This window comes from Talpa occidentalis, unplaced genomic scaffold (assembly GCF_014898055.3).
Source record: "Talpa occidentalis isolate TD23 unplaced genomic scaffold, MPIMG_talOcc4v2.1 talOcc4.3, whole genome shotgun sequence".
NCBI classification, from domain to species: Eukaryota; Metazoa; Chordata; class Mammalia; order Eulipotyphla; family Talpidae; genus Talpa; species Talpa occidentalis.
The window spans coordinates 94,919,234-94,939,841 of NW_023603184.1; the positions used below are offsets into that span (position 1 = coordinate 94,919,234).

Here is a 20,608-nt window from a genome sequence, read left to right on the forward strand (position 1 = left end):
ATGAAAAAATAGCACAACATGTGATCCTGAGAGTAGGAGGCTGAGAGCAGGGATACCAATGATGTAGTCATTGCATTCACCCAAAAAATATGTGTTGAAGGTATGAATAGACAATCAAGCAGGCTCTGTGAGAGAAACTCACAAACTGTGCCTGACAGAATTTGATCACTCTTTGATTTGAAAATCTTAGAGAAAAGGAAAAAGTTTAGCTTGATGCTCAGATTTCTGACTTAGGTGGCTTGGAGAATGACACCACTCATAATGTTTGAAGAGCAAGAGTTCTTGGTGTGATGGGGTAGATGGTGTGATTGTAGCTGGAGATGGGAAGACAAGTCTTAGCTTGAAATGCTAATCTTCCAGAAATGCTAAAATCTTCCAGAAGATATTTTCAGTGGGCTGCTGGAAATAGAAGGTTCTAAGTAATGAGAAAAGTCTAGAGAAATGTATGGGCTAAAGATACTATTTGTGAGGGGTCTTTGCCCTTCAGGTTACAGGTAAGTTCATCAAGTAAGGTATATAAGGGTGACAACTAAGATATATAAAATACTAAATGAAGCTCTGGAATAAACAAATAGCATTTAAGAATAAAGTAAGACAAACAAGAAAATGATACCAAAAAAAAAAAAAAAAAACCAGAAGAGAGAGAATGGAATCAAACTTAAAGAAGCTAGAGGGCAACATAAGGAGCAACACAAATGCTGGAATAATTGCCTGTACCAATACAAATGCCTATGGGAAGAGATTGCAAGGAATATGAAGAAAACCAGGTGTAAACACACAGTGAGGAGAGGTGAGGACTATGGCTTACTGGGGGGTGCATACTTCATCTCAAGGGGTGGCCAGTATTCTGTTCCAGCTTATTGAGAACATGTAATCAGATACTCATATTTTTCCATGTAAGCTAGAGATCTTAATTTTGTGTGTGATCTTCCCATTTTTTTTATGTTGGCAACAAACTCCACTAATTAAAACTTTGAGAAAATATTATATGATATAAACACAATGTGTCTGTTGAAATATAGGCTACTTTCAGCAGGAGAATGAGCAAAAGGGAATGAGTCAGTAGAAAACATTGGTGAGAGAGGAGGGTGTTGTTGAGGGCAAATTTTAAAGTATGGGGTCTGGGTTTCAACTGGAGATTTGAGCCTCAGACAGGGTTTTTTTTCCCCAGATGCTGAGATAAATTTGTTGAGGGTGGGCTTAATAAAGGAGTTTCTGCCCATGCCCTGCCCCTACTCTGAGATGTGGAAGATGAGGCTAAAATATGGGGGCAAAGGAGTGGATTTAAGGTAAGTGAAATAAGAAACCTGCTTGGTAAAAGTTTGTAATACCTGCTTTGGACAAGACATGAAGGTCCTGGGGAAAAACTAAATAGATCTCATGTATAGTTCTGACAAGCAGTATAGCGACTTGTATGTTTACAAGTGATAAAATTCATTTGTGTGTGTGTGTGTGTGTGTGTGTGTGCGCGCGCGCATGTGTGTGTATAAGGGACCTTAAACTTGGGCTTGTTCTCCTGTTTAAAAATGTTTCAAGTTTAATAAAATGCTTATTTACAGTGATGGTAATAGTAAAAATATTTTAAATTGGTAGGAAGAGTGGAAATATTATTAATTTTAAAATGTATTTGGTGGCACGAGCTTAATGTCAACTTTTCATTGACTTTTTGATTTTAAAACAAGATTTAAAAAGTAGAATATGCTCATTTTCTGCTTGGTATATATTTTTAAATCAAGGATTCCTTGTTTTATTTAGGTTGCCCCAACCTCCTCAGAATTTTTTTAACAAATTAAACTGTGTGTATATGCATGTATTTGTGTGTGTGTGTGCGCGTGTGCGCTCATGTACCAGACAGGTGATCTGTAAAATAGAAGGAATACCAACCCAACATAACTTGTAAATAATTTTAAATGAAATGTAAATAATTACATTTAATGTAAATAATTTTACATTATCTAAAATAATAAAAACAAAACCCTCTTAAACTTAGTGAAAATTAAAGAAATTAATTGTGCAAGCAAGAACATGATACCTTCCTCATTGTACAAGTATTTCATAGCACCAGACATCAGAGCAGAAAACAAATGAACACATTTTCTCATTGTTAGTAGCACTTTTAGATGTGGTCCCTTTCTGTTTGTAAGAAAAATAAAACCTCTTCTACTCTGAATCATTTTCATTTCTTAGATTACAGAGTTTTTATAGAAGTCATCAATAAGAAGAGTTTAATTATATCTTTTATTTGGCATTTATATTTATTTCGTAGCAACTAATTGACTCAACTGTGAAGTCATTATCATCTTGATAGTAGTTATTAATTTGATAGATCAAAATAATACCCTCTTCTGTTCTTCTATCATTCCAGTGGACATAAGTTATCTGTTTGTAGCTGATCCCATATCCTTGACTGAGAATAAATCTGTGAAAAATTAACTTTTCCCAAAGAAAGATACTTTTGTTTGGTTCCTGACACTAAAACTAGGTATTTTTATTAAGAAATTATTTACCACATCATTCAATACAGAACAAATCTCTAGGTTTCTAGAATTTGCTCAGTTCAATTTATCATAGCTCCCCTTTTATTATCCATCTTTTCTATTGTATTCTTAATCCCAATTTAATATTTCACTTATTTTTCAATTTTCTGTATTGCAACTTCACATTTTTTTCCCTTTATTTGCCTACAATTCAGAAGAGACAGTTAAATTTAAAGAAACACAAATTTTCTCAAATAAACAATAATCTTTCCCCCACTACTCTTAAGTCTCACCACTCTGGGGAACATGTGCACACATACACATACACACATAGACACTCTTTATTTAGATAAGAAATTAACATTTTGAGGCAAAGATGTTTCTACTAAAACAGGGTATATTAACATTTTATTTTACTATTCTTTGCTTGTTTCAGTCTCCACCATTGGAACAATAATGTTGAAAATAACCAATATCATTGTTTTACACAGGTAGAAAATTTAACTTTAAGGAAAAAAATCAGTAGAAACTTGCAAAAACTCAGAAATAATACAAGATAGAAACTGGATAGTATCAGAACCTAATAAGTATAATGTGTCTCTCTTTACCTTTTCTGCTTGATTTAACAATCAGCTCTTCAAAAATGATACCAAGTAAAGGGAAATTTAGAACATATAATGATAGAAAGGTATAATCAAAACCAGTATAGTGGTTGCAAATAATAGGCTTTGTAATGCTCTGGAAAAATTTTATCTGCATGTTTTTCTCTCTAATGACTGCCTGTATGAGTGACAACTGTAATGTAAAAAAAAAAGACACTCATGTTCACAAAAAAAGACAACATCTCTACTGAATTTGCTGTGATTTGTATAAGATGCTATTCTCAACATGGTTTAAAGTAGCACAGAGTATGTATTATATCTTGGGAAACTACTATATAGATCACCTTCCACTCATGAGCTCAAAGTTTTTCATTTGTATTTCAGTTTGAAGTGAATACTTTATTTTTTGAAAGTTCCATTCTTTGTTATGCTGCCCTACACCTCTCCCTTTTTCACTTCCATCCAATCATATTGACTAGGCAAGACAACTATTTTATGGGAAAGATGAAGAATTTGAGAAGATAATGAAACAAAACTAGGAAACACATCAAACAAATTATCCTTTTGACATTCAGAACCAAAATATTTACTGACATTAGCTAAATTATATTCTCAGGAATTGGTTAATAATCACTGAACTTGTTAGTAAGAAATATGAAGATATCAAAATAGCCACTAACTTAAAGGACATACTTTAGGATAGGAATAGTTTTTTTAATAGTAGCTAAATTTTGTTTCTAAATATATTACTTGGGAGACTGACAAATTGATGATTTTGAGAGAGAGTTTCCCCAAGTGTAATATTGTTCAGAGGAAGACATTCAGAATATTAGAATTGTATTACATTAATACATATGTCCCAATATTATTTTAACAGAACATTGTATAGTCATTTAGACATACCTAAGGAAGTAACTGATACTATAAAAAATCTTCAGTTGATGTACATTTGATTTAGGATTATACTTATATTTACAACATAAGCTTTTGGGAATGTATATTTACTTTATATATACTTTGCTTTCTAAATTTATAAATAATATTTTTTAAATATTAAATTTTTGTAATAAAACTTCTGGCTTTGGCTTCCCACAGATAATGATATGAACCTAAATCCAATATCCTCACAAATCACCCTAAAAAACCATTTGAGAACAAGGGAGATAAAAATGTCCATAAATATGGCTAAAGAGTAATTAGAGAAAGTTAATTATAAATTTCAAATTTTATGCAAAAAAAGAAAATATATGCCCAAGACCCACAAACTTGGTTCAAGAGAATTCACAATAGTAGAGAATCAGGCAGAAACTAAGTAAAAAAAGAAGTATAAAAATTTCTTTGGAATAATAGGGCATGTATAAAATAACGTTTACCCTCAGAATAAGAGGGTTCAACACTGAGTAAGAAACACTGACAGCATACCTATGACCTGAATCTATATAGCACTGGTAACTAAAAAAACAATAGAAAATGCCTTGAAAAAATGTACAACCCCTGGTAATAGTTTGGGAAATGTACTACTTGGAGAGGTGGAAGAAACTTCAAAGGTGGACTTGTCCTTGGAGGCTTAGTGATAAGGAAGCAACTAAATATAAATATACTTATTCTATACAATTTATAGAATGAGTAAAGACAACTCCAAATTTACAAATTATTTGCAATATATCAGTGTGCATTTGAACTGAAAAGGTAAGACACTCAAATAAAACTCATTTTCTTTGCACCTCACCAGATTTCCTGTTAATTCTTTTCCAAGAAAGTGTTTAATAAATGGTAAATGAGAAAAATCTAACACAGGACAAAGATATAATAAGGAAAAACAGAAGATGGGAATAAAAGTATACTTTGTAGAGGAGATATGCTAAAAAATGTACTTATGAAACAGAATAGATTTATAACCAAAAATTAATTGATTTTTTTTCTTAAAGATTTATTCATTTATGCACACAAGAACTGGGGTACAGGCCAGAGATGCAGGGGGTGAGAGGATCCACCAGATACAGAGTGGGGAACAGAAGAGGCATACCGACTGAAATACACTGCTAAGGGGAGCAGAGGGCAAGACAGGAGAGGTCTGCCTCGCCATTTTATTGATATTTTTAAACCAGTAATTGAAGGTCTGAAATATGATTATGAACAGGAAATTCAAAAATGTCGGATAAAAACTAGACAAACCAGAAGAAAATACAAAGCAAGAAGTGAAAGAACTCAGGTAATAAATTCAGGAAAGAAAAAAAAAATCTAAAAAATTAAGACCATACTGCAAGTTAACCATAAGATACAGAGGTTTGATGAAAGAGAAGGCAAGAAAATAAATCAGAAATAAGGATAGAATAAAGGACCAGGAAGAAAGCAATATATCCGAAAAGCAGATAAAGAAGGTTCAATATGCATATTATTTGAGTGCAAGAAGAAGAAAAACAAGCAAGTAAAAAGAAATAAAACAGAAATTAACATTATAATTCAATAAACTTTAACATGTGATGAGATGAAATCTGATGCCAGAGGTGGTGGCAATAATAATAATAGCTATTTTTTATTATTGATAATGATGCAGTTTGCTTTGTAATGTTGACTTATTAATCACTGACAGCAACCTATCTTCAAGTAATAATACAAAACAATTTACATGAATATATGTGAGATGTGACTATGATAGTAAATATTAAAAAAGCAATATTCATAAAACAGAAATTAGATGAGATACAGGAAGGATAGAGAGAAGTATTCTAATAAAAGAATGTTTTAATATATTTCTTTAAATCCAGGGCACATGTAAAGGACAGGAAATAACTAAAGATATAAAAGACTTAAAAATTATAATTATAAAGCTTTAAAAATATATATCGGGCCTCCCTGGTGGTACAAGAGGCTAAGCACAGCACTGTGAAGCTATCCTCAGCCTCTGCAACACGAGTTCAATCCCTGGCCAGGGAAGTGACACACATGGCACAGCAGACTTCTCCTGTCTTGCCCGCTGCTCCCCTCAGCAGCGTATTTCAGTCAGTCTGCCTGTTCTGCTCCCCACTCTGTCTCTGGTGAATCCTCTGTCCCCTCATCTCTGGCCTGTACCCCAGTTCTTGCATGCATGCACAAATAAATCTTTAAAAAATTAAAAAATAAAAATATATATCAATTTTTGTACACTAATATTCTCAAATACTACTCTTTTAATGTTCACATGGGTCATTCATATAAATTGATCAAATAATAAAAGACAAACAAATCTCAGTAAATTATAACAGAAATAATACAAACACCATTTTATGTGCATAGGACAATAAAACTAGATATTTTAAACCAGAATAAAACAATATATTTTTAACACAAAAAATACAAAAATGTCTTTTATACAAAAGACCCCCAAATAGTAAAAACATTCGTGAGGGGAAAAAGAACAAAAGAAAGGTATCACACTCCCTGACTTCAAATTATACCTCGAAGTGAAAGTAATTAAAATAGCATGAAATTGGAGTAAAAAACTGACACTCAGATCAATGAAGAGCCCAGAAGTGAAAACACAAAACATATGGACAACTAATTTACAACAAAGGAGCCAAGACTGTCTATAGAGAAAAGAAATTCTCTTCAATAAACAGTGTTAGAAAAACTGAACAGCAACATGCAAAACAATGAAACTAAATCCCTGTCTAGCACTAAAAGCAAAAATGAATTCAAAGTGGATTAAAGACTTGCATGTAAGACCTGAAATCATAAAATACAAGAAGAAAACATGGGTGATACTTCCCATGACATCAACCTTAGGGATGTGTTTGGGGATTTGACCCTTATGACAAAGGAAACAAAAGCAAAAATAGGCAAATGGAATTTCATCAAACTGAAAAATTTCTTCAAGTAAAAGAAACATTAAAATTAAAAGGCATCCTACTGAATGGGAGAATATAACTACCAATGTTACTTCTGATAATGGGTAAATATATAAAATAGACAAAAAACCCCAAAATCCATGATCAAAAAATAGGCAGAAGATGGGCCTCCCTGGTGGTGCAAGGGTTAACTTCATAGCACTATCAAGCTATCTCCAGCCACTGCAGCATGAGTTTGATCCCAGACCAGGGAGCTAGCCCACATGGCTCAGCAGACCTCTCCTATCTTGCCTGCTGCTCCCCTCAGCAGTGTATTTCAGTAGATTCACCTGTTCTGCTCCCCACTCTGTCTCTGGTGAATCCTCTCACCCCTGCATCTCTGGTCTACACCCCAGTTCTTGTATGCATAAATAAATAAATAAAAATCTTTAGGAAAAAATAGCAGGAGAGCTAAGTAGACTTCAAAAAAATATAACGGTGGCAAAAAAAGGCACATAGAAATATGTTCTTCATCTCTTATTATTAGAGAAATGGAAATCAAAATAGCATCAAGCTATCACTCATACGTGTGTGAATGGCTAGGATCCAAATCACAAGAGACAATTCTTGAAGTGGGTATGGAGAAAAAGGGAACTTTATACACACTGTTGATGGGATTGTAAATTGGTGTAGTCATTATGAAATGGAATATAGAGATTCCTCAAAAAATTAAAAATAGAAATTCCATACTACCCAGTTATACCACTTCTGTATATTTACTCTCCAAAATACAAAAGATATTATCTTGACTATGGTGACCACATCTGAGTGGAGAAATCCTATGTTGTGAAAAAATAAACAAGGATGTAAAATAGTGATACATCATTAATAATAATAAAAAAAGAAAAACAGTCAACTAGCCCACATAGGAAAAAAACCCAAAAACATTATTTCAAAGAGTTATTTGCACCCCTGTATTTATTGCCTCACTATTTACAATAGCCAAGAACTGGAAACAAATGAGGTGCCTAACAACTGACTAATGGATAAAGATGTGGTACTGGAGTCCAGAAAAATGGCAAAAAAGTGAAGACACCAGGCTTACTTCCTCTATATATTCATAAATAAATTAAACCAAAACAAAGTAAACAATCTTGAAAGGTAAATGGATTACTATCACATACAACAGGAGCAACACTGAAGCAGAAAGGAGTAGGAAAATTGTAATTAAACTGGTTAGCAGTGATACCCAGGCAGCACAATGCACAAAAGGAAGGGAAGGTTGCTGTGTGGTTTCTCTCTACTATAGATAAGCAGTGGCACATGCCACATCAGAGACTTTGGAGACCCGGTACACCATTGGAGAAGGGGTTGCAGAGAGTTGGAGAGTAAGACAGAGGATACACTACTGGAGAAATATAGTAGTAAGGGTGTAGAGTGATGATTACTATATTGAGTCTGAGGCTACCAATATCAAACAGTTGGATCCAAACAGCTGTGAGAGCCAGATTTTATCAACTGTGCTTCCTCCTGTAAGAAGCTCCTATTTTCAGTCTTAGTCTGTGATGTTCAAAACACCTGCCTTATCCCCAAATGAGGCCAAAACCAAGATAACAACTGAATGTTCTCACTAACTAGAGCTTATTAAATCTGGATGTTAACAACAGGAGCATATGCCCCAGGGCAAGGCTCTGTACTCAAAACCACAGAGAATAATTCCCAACCTGTGACCCTGTCTCAACTACTGTCCTCACTCACCACTACATTTAGTGCTTAATCACAGCCTAGAAGTTAAGGATGACATGAGATTATCCATGACATTTTGACTGAGGTATCGGCCTAGGCAAGGGGATCACTGAAGATCCTCACCATATAACTTGTATACTCATAGCACTATAGGAAGCTTGAAATCTTCATGCTCCCTGGAAGTAAAATTTTGGTGCCTTACTGCCCCTGTTCTTTCTGCCTATTACCCCATACCAGCACCAGTGCCATAGTCATTTGAGAGGTGCAAAGGTATCAGTCTGTGAAATAAAAGATACCCAAATATCCTAAATCTAAGGTAATACCCAGCTTCTTATTGGAGGGATATAAAGTCTACATTAAGAAAAGAAAATGAAATTGCCTATCACATCCATTAAAAAAACAAAGAGAAAGAAAAAGTAGAACATATCACAAATGCTGGAGAAAATTTTAATTCAGCAGAACTCCAAAATATGCCTTCAGAGGAGTGTATGCTAACAGTTATAACCATGTTTGCTGAATTAAGTTAAACAATGAAATGAGGTAAAACAGGAACACAACAATTGAGAAAATATGAGACTGTTACAACTAGAACTAATGGATCTAAAAATACTGTAATTGAGTTAGAAAGTACAATATTGGGCCTCAACAATAGACAAATGCAAGTAATAGAGAATTAATGAGCTTGAAAGCACAGTTGTGTCAGAGCTTTTTTGGAATAACCTAAAGAGAGATAATGCTTGTATCATAGGGGTTCCAGAAGCAGAAGAGAAAGAAAAAGCATAAAAATTTTATTTAAAGAAATAATTGCTGTAAATGATCTCAATCTGGGAAATGAACCATATGTCCTGATTCAGGAGACTCAAAGAATTCCAAACAAAATAATGCCAGGCAGACACATTCTAAGACACATTAAAATAAAACTGAAGAGAGTCAATGACAAGGACTCATTGAGAAAAAAAAAAGAGTAATCCATCAGAGAACACCAAACAGATTGCCCACAGACATTTCAAAAGAAAATTTACAGCCAAGAAGGGACTGGCAGGAGTACTTAAAGTAGTCAAAAACAAAAATTCCCAACCTAGAATATTTTACCTGGCAAAATTAACATTCTTGATGGAAAAGTAAAGTGCTTCATCAAAAAGCCAAATCTAAAAATAGTGTGATTCTGAAGGATAAATAGACCAACAGAATAGACTAGAATGTCCAGAAATAGACTCAAACACATAAGGAAGTTTAGTATGTGATAACAGTGGCATCTCATATTAGTAGTAAAAAGACTTTTTAAATAAATGATGTTAGACAACTGTATAGTTACTGATAAAAAATAAGCTAAACTTAAAATCAATCACAGCCCCTAAAAAATAAAACCACACAAGTGCTAGGAAAAAAAATAATGTTCTTTACAAACTTAAAGTGGTGAAAACTTTTCCAATTGTGACTCAGTAATTACAAAAAATCACAAGAAAGACAAGACAAATTACTTGCTGGGGAAATGATTTGCAACTTATCCTACAATTTGAGAAAAGATGACAAAAACCCAACAATGTATCCACCAAATGGACAGCTAACAGTATAAGACAGAATGTTTAAAATATATGAACCTCACCCATACTGAGAGAAATGTAAACTAAAACAAATTGAAGTACTACTTCTCACCTATAATAAAGATAAAAATTAGGAAGACTGACTCATTCAGCTAGCATGGCTTGAGGACAAAGGTCTAACACATTGCAGGTGATAATACAAAATGGTTCAAATCACATGCAGGGGAATTTGTTAGTATCCAAAAAATATCACATATGTATTTATCATTTGACCCAGGAATCCCACATAAAGGATTCTACCTGAAGATATTTTGTCCAAGAATATACGAATACTACTATGAAAATATATTTGCACAATTCTTTCTGTGTGGAAACAACTTACATGTTTATCAGTGGGGGCTGGTTGCATTAACTAAGTTATAGCTACATCAAATGGTTTTTAAAACAGCCATCAATTATGTAAAGCACCAAAAGTTAATAGTATTTATGGCTTTTATAAACATAAAATTATTTTACTTAACATTTGGATATATTTTGAGAACTGGTTTGAAATGAAGAATGCATTGAGATTATTACAGTAGCAGAATATAAGAAACATTTTGCACATCGTCTTTTACTTACGGTTTACACTTTTGACTGGTAATATTGGGTTAGCCCTCTCAGGGGAGGCAGCATTTTCTTCATCTGTCACATACTCAAAATTGATGATGAACATCATAGCCACTCCCTCTTGGTTTTTCACTGGAATTATGTGAGTGTTACAAATGAAAGTGGATCCTACAGAGATGAAAAATGAATGTTAGGTCAAACATGTTTCCATTTTGACATATCACCAACAATACAAATCTAAATAACTCTTCCTAGAATTTTCTACTTAGTGCAACTCATAAAATACTTTATATTTTATATATTTTTTCATATATTTACTTAAAACATGTACAAATTTTGCCAGAAAGTATGTATGGACAAATTCAGTTACTATACTATAGAAGAATAGAATATGACATCTACAACTCATACAACTCTAGTATGGGAAATAAGACATTTTCTTTAACTTTCTAGGAAAAAACCTTAGCTTTTTCTTATATAGTTTTATTTAATCTGAATCTCTATAAATTACAGCTGTATAAACAATGAAGAAAACTCATGTTGTCTCATCTTGATTTTAGCATTAAGTAAATTATTTCCTTTTTCCTCCTTTAATTTTTGATCATAAAATAGTAAATTATTGATTCTGTCTTAAATACGTTCCTATAATTCTTTCCATTTTTGTGCAAGTTCACAATGAACAAATCATAGTGATTTTGATGGCAATCTGCTAGAAAGCCACAATAAAATTTTGTCTCTATTGCACCAATATGATCTTCAACCAGTACCATGATAGTTTTCTAAAAGTACAATTGTAGAATTAATAATGTACATTTTATTCAAATCATTTACAAATGAAATGTAGAAAGGGGTGAAACAGGTTACAGCTAACTACTACCACCCATCATTAAAGAGAACATCCAAGATCAAAGATTTAAAGAATACAGCCAAGGATATGACTGCCTCAAAATCTACAGAATTGTTAAAGATGACTTTTAGAACTGTATATACCCTCAAAGCATTTGCTCACATCTTTACCCTCTGAATATTTTCTTTAGTTAAGGTAATAGAAATCTCACAAGTTAGGGATTTGCTTTGATTCAGAATTATTGCATTTAATGTTGTGTAAGAGTTCTTAGTCATTTGGGCAATCATGTTTATTTTGATTGCTTCCTTTTCTAACAAGTAGCTGAAACAATCTTGAATCTTAAGGATCATGGTTCATTGAAGAGGCAGAAGCAGGCTTGGAGGAGGTGGGTGGATTTGGCATGAAATTTCAGAAGGAGATGTGTGCACATTACAGGATACCAGTAGGCTGGATACAAGGGTATGGGCAAAGCGGAATAATGTACCTGGGGACCCTAACACCTTGCAAGGCCAGTTGATGTTAGTATATGAAAATGGTGTCATATGTGTTATCTATTAAAAACAAAAGAAATATGAGAAAAACTCTTTCCTTTCCTCTCATCCTTGCATGTAGCTCTTGCTGCCAGAGCTGCTAACAAAGGCTATTGTTAGTAGACATCACAGACTGAGGGATTTTTGAGGATGGGTTGGAAATCTAACTGTTACTTATGAAATTATTTTTAAGGAGTGGACATGTTCTAGTTTTTAATGGACTGATTTACAGCTTTTTCTAAATTAGGGATACTCATGTACTAGTTATGAATCATTTATCAAATATAGATAGCTTCCCAAATTTGAAATTTACTAGACCTTATTTATAATTAATTCTATATTTTCTATAAATATGGCCACAGTTTTACAAATGTTGGAAAGTGTTTTCAAGAATGACATGTTGCACCATCCCATTCTTAAGCTATAGCTTCAATTCATTTAGTAAAATAGTTAAGCTAGAGCACTTGTCATAGTATCCATGGTAACAAACGAGATGACTTTAATAAACAGAAAATAAGCAATTTAAGACTGTTCTATTAGAACTAAAAATAGAAGTGCTTCAGGCCAGGCATCACAACACAGACTGGCTAAACAGAGAGACTGAAGAGATGCTAGAAATAAACTCATTATACATTTTGCTAATTGAACCAAATACATATTGATTTTACCACTTAAAATGGTATTTCTTCGATCATTTAAAATATCTGTGAATTCAAATTTCTTACTTGTTTAAAATCTTTCAACATTTGAGGTTTACTTCTGATTATATAATAAAACATAAGGCATAGATTTTTAAAAAATCAAATCAAAGATGTAGGGATAAAGATCTATTAGGTTTGTAATTAGGCAGAATTATTTTGCTTTCATAAGAGGCAACATCATGTTTTTTAATATTAATGCTTGTAAATTGTCTAGTGTTAAAAATCATAATTTCATAATGCTTTATAAAAAAGTCCAGTTATATGCACTGGCTCCATAGCATGTTGAATAGTATAATTAATCTGGAATTTACTGCCCACTATCATTGTTTCCTGCATGTTCCTATTAAGCAATATATCTCCTCTAATGTCAAATGAAGACTCACATTTACATTTTTTATCTTTTAACTTTTGGATTTAATGTGTCCATAAATCTTGCATAACTTTCTGGAAAGCAGATATTGAAAGGAGATAAATGGAATTTAGAAGAGGAAGAGAATCAAACACATCTCAGAGAGCAAAAACATTTTTGCTTCTATAATTCTACAAACTCTAAGTATCTGTCAAGATACTACTTTTTTGAAGTAACATTATCCTAAAAAGTCATTACAATATATTTCTTGAATGCAGTATCAGGGCCAAGAGAAATGGAAATACAATGCAGCAAACAATAATCGACAGTAAAGAAAAAATATACATTCAATAAAGCCTAAATAAGAGAATTAAACAAATCTAGAAATAAAAACTTCAGACCTTTGGAAAATGACTCTTGTATTCAAATGAAATTAATTATGCTTGTTATGAAGAGGCTTATTTACAATGACATTATGCAATGGTGATAAAATTACACATGCAATTATGTTAATATTAGTTAGATTCAGGTTCATTTCCATGTTTTGTCTCCTGAGAGCAAACATTCTCAAAGTGGGAATGACTGCTTAGGAGAAACAGTGCTCCTTTTAATAAAATGTCTAGAATGCTGATTTTTAATGGAGCCACAACTATGCAAACTCAGGGTAATCTGTGTAATTACTTCTTTATCACTAAATTGGTGGCATACTTCTAGTGGCATTTTAAAATAAAAAGGAAGGATTCCTCCCTTTGATTTGCTTTAAAGATGTTTTATTCTGTTTTATTCTTCTGTTTGTGTTAAGGCATTCTTATGGGCCCTGAAATCAATAAATGTTTACTGAGAACCTAAAATTGGGTAATCACTGCTCTGCATTTTCAGATGGTGATGAGGACAGCAGTGAAATAAAACAAGAACAACAACAAACACCAAAAACCACAAATCAAGAAAGGTCCTGCACTTATGGAACTTATATCTTACTGGGGAGATATAATAAACACTGAATTATCTAATATATAGTAAAAATAAGTACAATAAAGAAAAAGAAAGAAGAGTAAGGAGAGAAATAATAACAGTGGTAAGGGAATGCTTTTCTAAAATATATGCAAACACAGACGTGAGGAATTAATGAAATGAGCTATGTGGATGGAGTGTACCTGGCAGAGGAAAACTTCTAGTTCAAAAGTATTCAGCTAGAAGCATGGTTGTAAGCTCAAGGAACAGTGTGGAAGCCAGTATGACTAATGCAGTGTGATGGTTGTGGGTTATGATGAGTTTGGGAGAGCAGGTGAAGTTAAAGGAGAAGTAGGGAGCCATACCATACAGAAGACCAATATGGATTTGAAACTTTCCTGAATTAGACATGAAGGCAGGGGAAGGTGTTTTGTAGACACTGACAGGCTGACTTGAAACTATTCCTGTCTCTTCTATGAGAAGAACAGCTTGTAGGGAAAGCCAGGATGGAAGCAGAGAAGAAAGAAAAATACTGTAATAGTAATGGCAAGTGATGAGAGTGGTTTGGATGAGGATGATACTGTAGAAAGTGGTGAGAAGGGGTCTGTATGAGATATTTTGAAGGTAGAGTTTACAGTACTTACTGATATACTGGATGTGAGAGAATGAGGAGGGTCATAGACAAATCCAAATTTGGGGGTTGAGGAATGGGAAGAATGGAAATGCCATTTATTACCTGGGGAAGGCTGGGGGAGAAGGTGGATTTGAGCATTGTATAAATCCATAGGTTTAGGGCACTTTGTTATTGGTTATATAGGTGGAGATGTCTACAAGGCAACTTGATTCAGGACAGTAAAGGATTAGGTCAAGTTAAAGACTAGAATTTGAGAATGATTTAAGATCTGGATTATTTTAAAGACTGGATGAGATCATCTGGGAAACAAATATAGAGAACTTTGGACTTGAGCCCAGAGGCACCGCAAAATCAAAGACAAGAAGATTAAGAAAAAAAAAAAATGGCAAAGATTGTGGAATTGCAGATAGCGAGCTGTAAGAGCTCAGAGCCTGGAGCTAAGAGAAGGGAGTATTGCTAGTGGTGGACATGATCAATGGCAAAATCTGGCTGATGGGCACAATCAGAATTGAGAAAAAATCAAGAAGTCCTATACCTCCTAAAGGAATATTTTGGTAGATGAATGTCTATGAAACTGCTTGGAATGTATTCAAGAGTGAATGAGAGTAGAGCGGGCATAATTATAGAAAATTCTTTTGAAGTAGTTTACTAAAGTGGTGAACAGAAATCTTAGGTGATAGTTGGAGATTTTGAAGTGATTATCAGATTTTGCATTTTTAGGTGAAAGATATTGTAGCATATATACATCACTATACGAGTACAGCCACACCTTGGGGATATTGCAGGTTTGATTCCAGATATTGCAGTATCATTCCACTAAATACTACAAACATCACAATAAAGTGAATCACGTGAATTTTTAGGTTCCCCAGTGCATATAAGTCATGTTTATAAAACATTGCCTATTAAGCATGCAATAGTAGTATGTCTTTAAAAATGTACATACCTGAATTAAAAAAAAATATTTCATTGCCAAAAAATCCTAAGCATCATCTCAACCTTCGGGAATTGTAATCTTTTTGCTGGTTGAGGATCTTGCCTCAATGGTGGTAGCTGCTGACTAATCAGGGAGTGATCACTGAAGTTTGAGGTGGTTGAGACAATTTCTTAAAATAATTTAGCAATGAAGTTTGGCACATCAATTGACTCTTCCTTTCAAAAAATATTTCTCTGTAACCTGTGATATTATTTGATAGCAATTTACCTGAAGTATAACTTCTTTCAAAATTGTAGTTAATCCTCTCAAACCCTGCTGCTGCTTTACCTACTAAGTTTAGGTGATATTCTAAATCCTCTGATGTTATTTCAATAATGTTAACAGTATCTTTACCAGGAATAGTTTCTGTTTCCAAAAGCACTTTCTTTGACTATCCATAACAAGCAACTGCTCATGTTTTAAGTTTTGTCATGAGATTACAGCAATTCCATCATATCTTCAGGATCCACTTCTAATTCTAGTTCTTGCTAATTCTACCACATCAGCAGTTATTTTCTTCACTGAAGTCCAGAATCCCTCAAAGTCACCCAGGAGGGGTAGAATCAACTTCTTCCAAACTCCTCTTAACATGCATTTATTAATCTCCTTCCATGAATCACAAATGTCCTTAATGGCATTTACAATGGAGAATCCTTTCTAGGAGGCTTTCAATTGAGTTTATCCAGATCCATCAGAGCAATCACCATCTGGGTAAGCTGCAATCATATAAAAAGTATTTCTTAAGTAATGAGACTTGAAAGTTGAAATTATTCCTTGATTCATGGGCTGCAGAATGGATGTTGTGTTAGCAGGCATTAAAACAACATTAATCTCCTTGCACATCTCCATCAGAGCGCTTGGGTGATCAGGTACATTGTCAATGAGCAGTCCTATTTCAAAAAGAATCTTGTTATGAGCAGTAGGTCTTAACAGTAAGCTTAAAATATTCAGTAAACCATATTGTAAATAGATTTGCTGCCACCGAGGTTTTGTTGTTCCATTTATAAAGCAAATGTAGTGTAGATTTAGCACAATTCTTAAGGACCCTTGGGTTTTCAGAATGGTAAGTGAGCATTGGCTTCACTTTAATGTCACCTCCTGCATTGGTCCTAATAAGAGTGTCAGCCTGTTCTTTGAAGAGTTGAAGCCAGGCATTGACTTCTCTCTAGCTGTGGAAGTCCTAGGTAATACCTTCTTTCAATATAAGGCTGCCTCTTTTATATTGGAAGTATGGTGTTTTTTATAGTCACTTCATCAATTAGGGGCTTCTGGATAACTTTCTGCAGCTTCTATTATCAGTACTTACTTCATCACCTTGCACTTTTATGTTATAGAGGTAACGTCTCTCCTTAAACCTCAAATGTTTCTTTTGCAGGTTTCTCAGTTCTCTTAGCCTTCAAAGAAATGAAGAGAGTTAGGGCCTCGCTCTGGTTTAGGCTTCAGCTTACATGAGTGCTATGCCAGGTTTAAACTCCTATCCAGGCCACTAAAACTTTCTTCATCTCAGCAATAAGGCTGTTTCCTTTTCTTATTTGTGTGTTCACTGGAGTAGCACTTTCAATTTTCTTCAATAATTTTTTCTTTGTATTCACAACTTGACTGATTCAAGAGATCCAGCTTTTGGACCATGTCATCGTTCAACATGCCTTTCACATTAGGCTTAATAAAATTTCTAGCTTCTGAGTTAAAGTGAGAGATGTGTCACTCTTCCTTCGACTTGTGGGGTTATCAATTTTCCCAATTTCAATATCATTGTGTTTCAGGGTACAGGGAGGCCAGGGGAGTGGCAGAGAAATGGAAGATTGGCTGGTTGGTGGAGCAATCAGAACACACACAGCATTAATCAGTAGTAGATTATGTTTGTTTTATATTAGCATGGTTTGTGGAGCTTTCAAATAATTACAGCAGTAACATCAAGGATCATTGATCACAGACAACTGTAACCCATATAATAATAATGAAAATGTTTGAAGTGTTGCAAGAATTATCAAAACAGCACAGTGACACAACGTGAGCATAGGCTATTGGGAAAATGGTGCCAAAAGACTTGCAGGGTCATCACAGACTTTCAATTTGTAAAAAAATAAAATAAAATGAAGTAGATTACTACCTAGAGATTAATTTTCTTTCAAATAATTATATAAACTCCCACCATTTAGTAAGACTCACTAAAAGTCTAACTCTCAAGACAGTATTTTTTTTAACTTCTTTTTTCTCTTAGCTAAGTGCAACTTACTTGTGAATTAATTTTCCATGTGCATAGTGTCTGTAGCATATAGCTTGTTGCTTGAGATTGCCTGCTCTTCAGACTGTCTAAAACCGAATCTTAGTTCTTTACCTGATGAGTGAATCTTAGGTGATTTACTATGTTGAAGTTGAACTTGGTTTACTCATCTGCAAAATGGAGATAATCGCTATTTCATAGAAATGTTCTGTAAGCCAAGTGACTTAATGTCTGTGTATGAGAGTATGAGAATAGGATTCTCCTTATCTCAATTTTCACATAAATGATATGCTAATATACTACATATCATGAAAAGAAAATGACCCCTTCCATACCACCCATTCATATTTATACAGCAAATAGCACAGAACATTTATATCAAGGATGCAAAACAGTAACAGAGTAGAGAGGAGAGTGGTGGCAGAGGATTGAGGAAGAAATTTCTTTGGAGAGTATTGGCCATTGCTGTGAGTTTCTTTCCTTTTTACCCTTAGCATCTGCTAACCTCAAATGTTGAAGCACTGCTCCCCACTGTGAAGGTATTTGGAGACAGAGTATCCAAAAAGTAATCAATGTTAAGTGAGATGATGAGAGGATCCTAATCGGGTAGGACTAGTGACTAATGTCCATATAAGAAGAGGACGAAACCCCAGAAGTCTGCACCCACAGGGGAAAAAGACCAGTGAGAAGATGCCATCTGCAGGCCAAAGGAAAGTTTTCACGAGAAACCAGCACTTCCAGACCCTTGATTTAGGACTTCAAGCCTCCAGAACTGTGAGAAAATAGATTTTTGCTATTTAAGTCACTCTCTGGTTACTTCTGGTAGCCGCAGCTGACTAAGACAGTCCCTGAGGCTGAAGCATTCCAGGGCCAACAGCCAGTGTGTTAAATTAGATTCAGCTGAGGGAAAAGTGGTAGGAGATCTAGGTCAGAGAGGGGGAGCTGGAGGGAGTGGGGATAGTGAGTGGCAGGAGAAGAATTTGGTGGGTACAGCAATGATGGGTTCATGAGGGAAAGCCAGTGGTTGGATTGAGAAAAGGCAATGATAGGCTCTTGCTGCTCTAAGCCATGGATATGTGAAACACTTTGTAATTTTGTTAAGCAACTGGTTTTTATTAGACTAAGACTATTTGGGGACATGTAATGAATGAGCTGGGAAGTGATGGATGAGCTTGAACAGTAAGATGTCTTATGGTCTTCTATGTTCTTGGGATTCAGTCTTTTGATGTGGAGATGAAGTAAATTATTTTAGGCATGAGAGTACCTTCAGAGGAAATATTTCAGCACACAGACTTAGGACATGGGCTGTTCTGGGTACTGGTAATATCTTAGAGCAGAAATGTTCAAAAGATATGGTAACTATTTAAGTGAAGAAACATGAGGCACATTCAGAAAACTGACTTATTAACTCATATCACATCATATCAACAAGAATAAAATGAGTAGCCAGTTTGAGCATCAGTGGTGTGCTTGGCCTTGTGGTTTGGGTCAAATTTGATTGCTTTGAGAGGTAAGTATTCTAGTGCTTGCCCATTTCTCTTATTTTGCTAGTAACTTAACTTTAGTCTATGGGAATCTAGTAAAGTAAATAGGAAGTAAATAGGAAGAACACAGCTTAGGTAATAAAAACACATTATAAAGAGACATTATTAATAAAAGGACTGAGCTAGCAAAAAAAAAAAAGCTGGCCTAGTCACGTATCTGATAAAACAAAAGTTATAAAGAAACCACTGAAACATAGTAATCACTGACATATATAAATTGCATAAAATTGCCAAGACAATGAAATCACAACCATTATATACACATTTAGATAATTGTAGTTGATGGAGTAACAGAGTACTAGAAATACCATTTCAGAATTTCCACGAGAAATTCTACAGACTTGCTTTTCATTTGAAAAATGAAGAACTCACCTCATATATACAAATCTGGTTGTCAAGTTTATATTCTGGGTGGTGGTATTAGCACTGTCTGAGATGTCAACATCAAGGATGATTTATTTATAATTAATTTTTTGAAATAATTGTTAATACTCAGAAGATGGTAAGGCAGTGTCAGTGAGTGGTAGATGCCATAGATATGTAGCTTTATGTGGTCCCTGCAATTGGACAGACCTGACTCTGGTATAATTTGTGGAGTGACCTTAGGCAGGTTGTTTTATTTTCCCAAGACTCAGATACCTCATGTGTAAAATGGAGAGAGGAAGAAGAATACCCCACTTCATTGTGATTGATACCAGGAAGGAGAAATTAGATAATACATGTGAAGTCATTATCATAGAGCCTTGTGTATAAAAAGTGAGCAATAAATGACTGTTATTGTTATTAAAACTGGGGTAGGAAAATCAGTTTCTCAACTTGAAGTTGGTGGTTAAACTTCCTTGAAATGTTTCATGATAAAATCGAGCCACTCAACTCTTAAGGGGCTTCAGAGACGAACTCGTCAGTTAATCCCCTTGTCTTCAGATGAGAACATACATCAAACAGCAATTTGAACTGGAAATTGGCTTAGTAGAGGGAAGACTCTTTTCTCATCTAATGTCTTAAAATATGTCTTTTTAACTTTCTAGTGGCAAAGACTTTGGTTTATTTCCTATATTTCTCTTGTCC

General features: G+C 34.3%; 1 protein-coding gene across 2 annotated transcripts in view; it reads right to left on the reverse strand.

Annotated features, from left to right (window-relative positions):
- The window catches only part of KCNH7 (potassium voltage-gated channel subfamily H member 7), a 396,363-nt gene that overhangs the window by 128,748 nt on the left and 247,007 nt on the right, over nucleotides 1–20,608 (reverse strand). For both annotated transcript variants that reach the window (XM_037521841.1, XM_037521840.2), the window contains exon 3: nucleotides 10,797–10,952. In XM_037521841.1, the coding sequence (XP_037377738.1) occupies nucleotides 10,797–10,952 (156 nt within the window). The remainder of the gene's footprint in view (nucleotides 1–10,796; nucleotides 10,953–20,608) is intronic.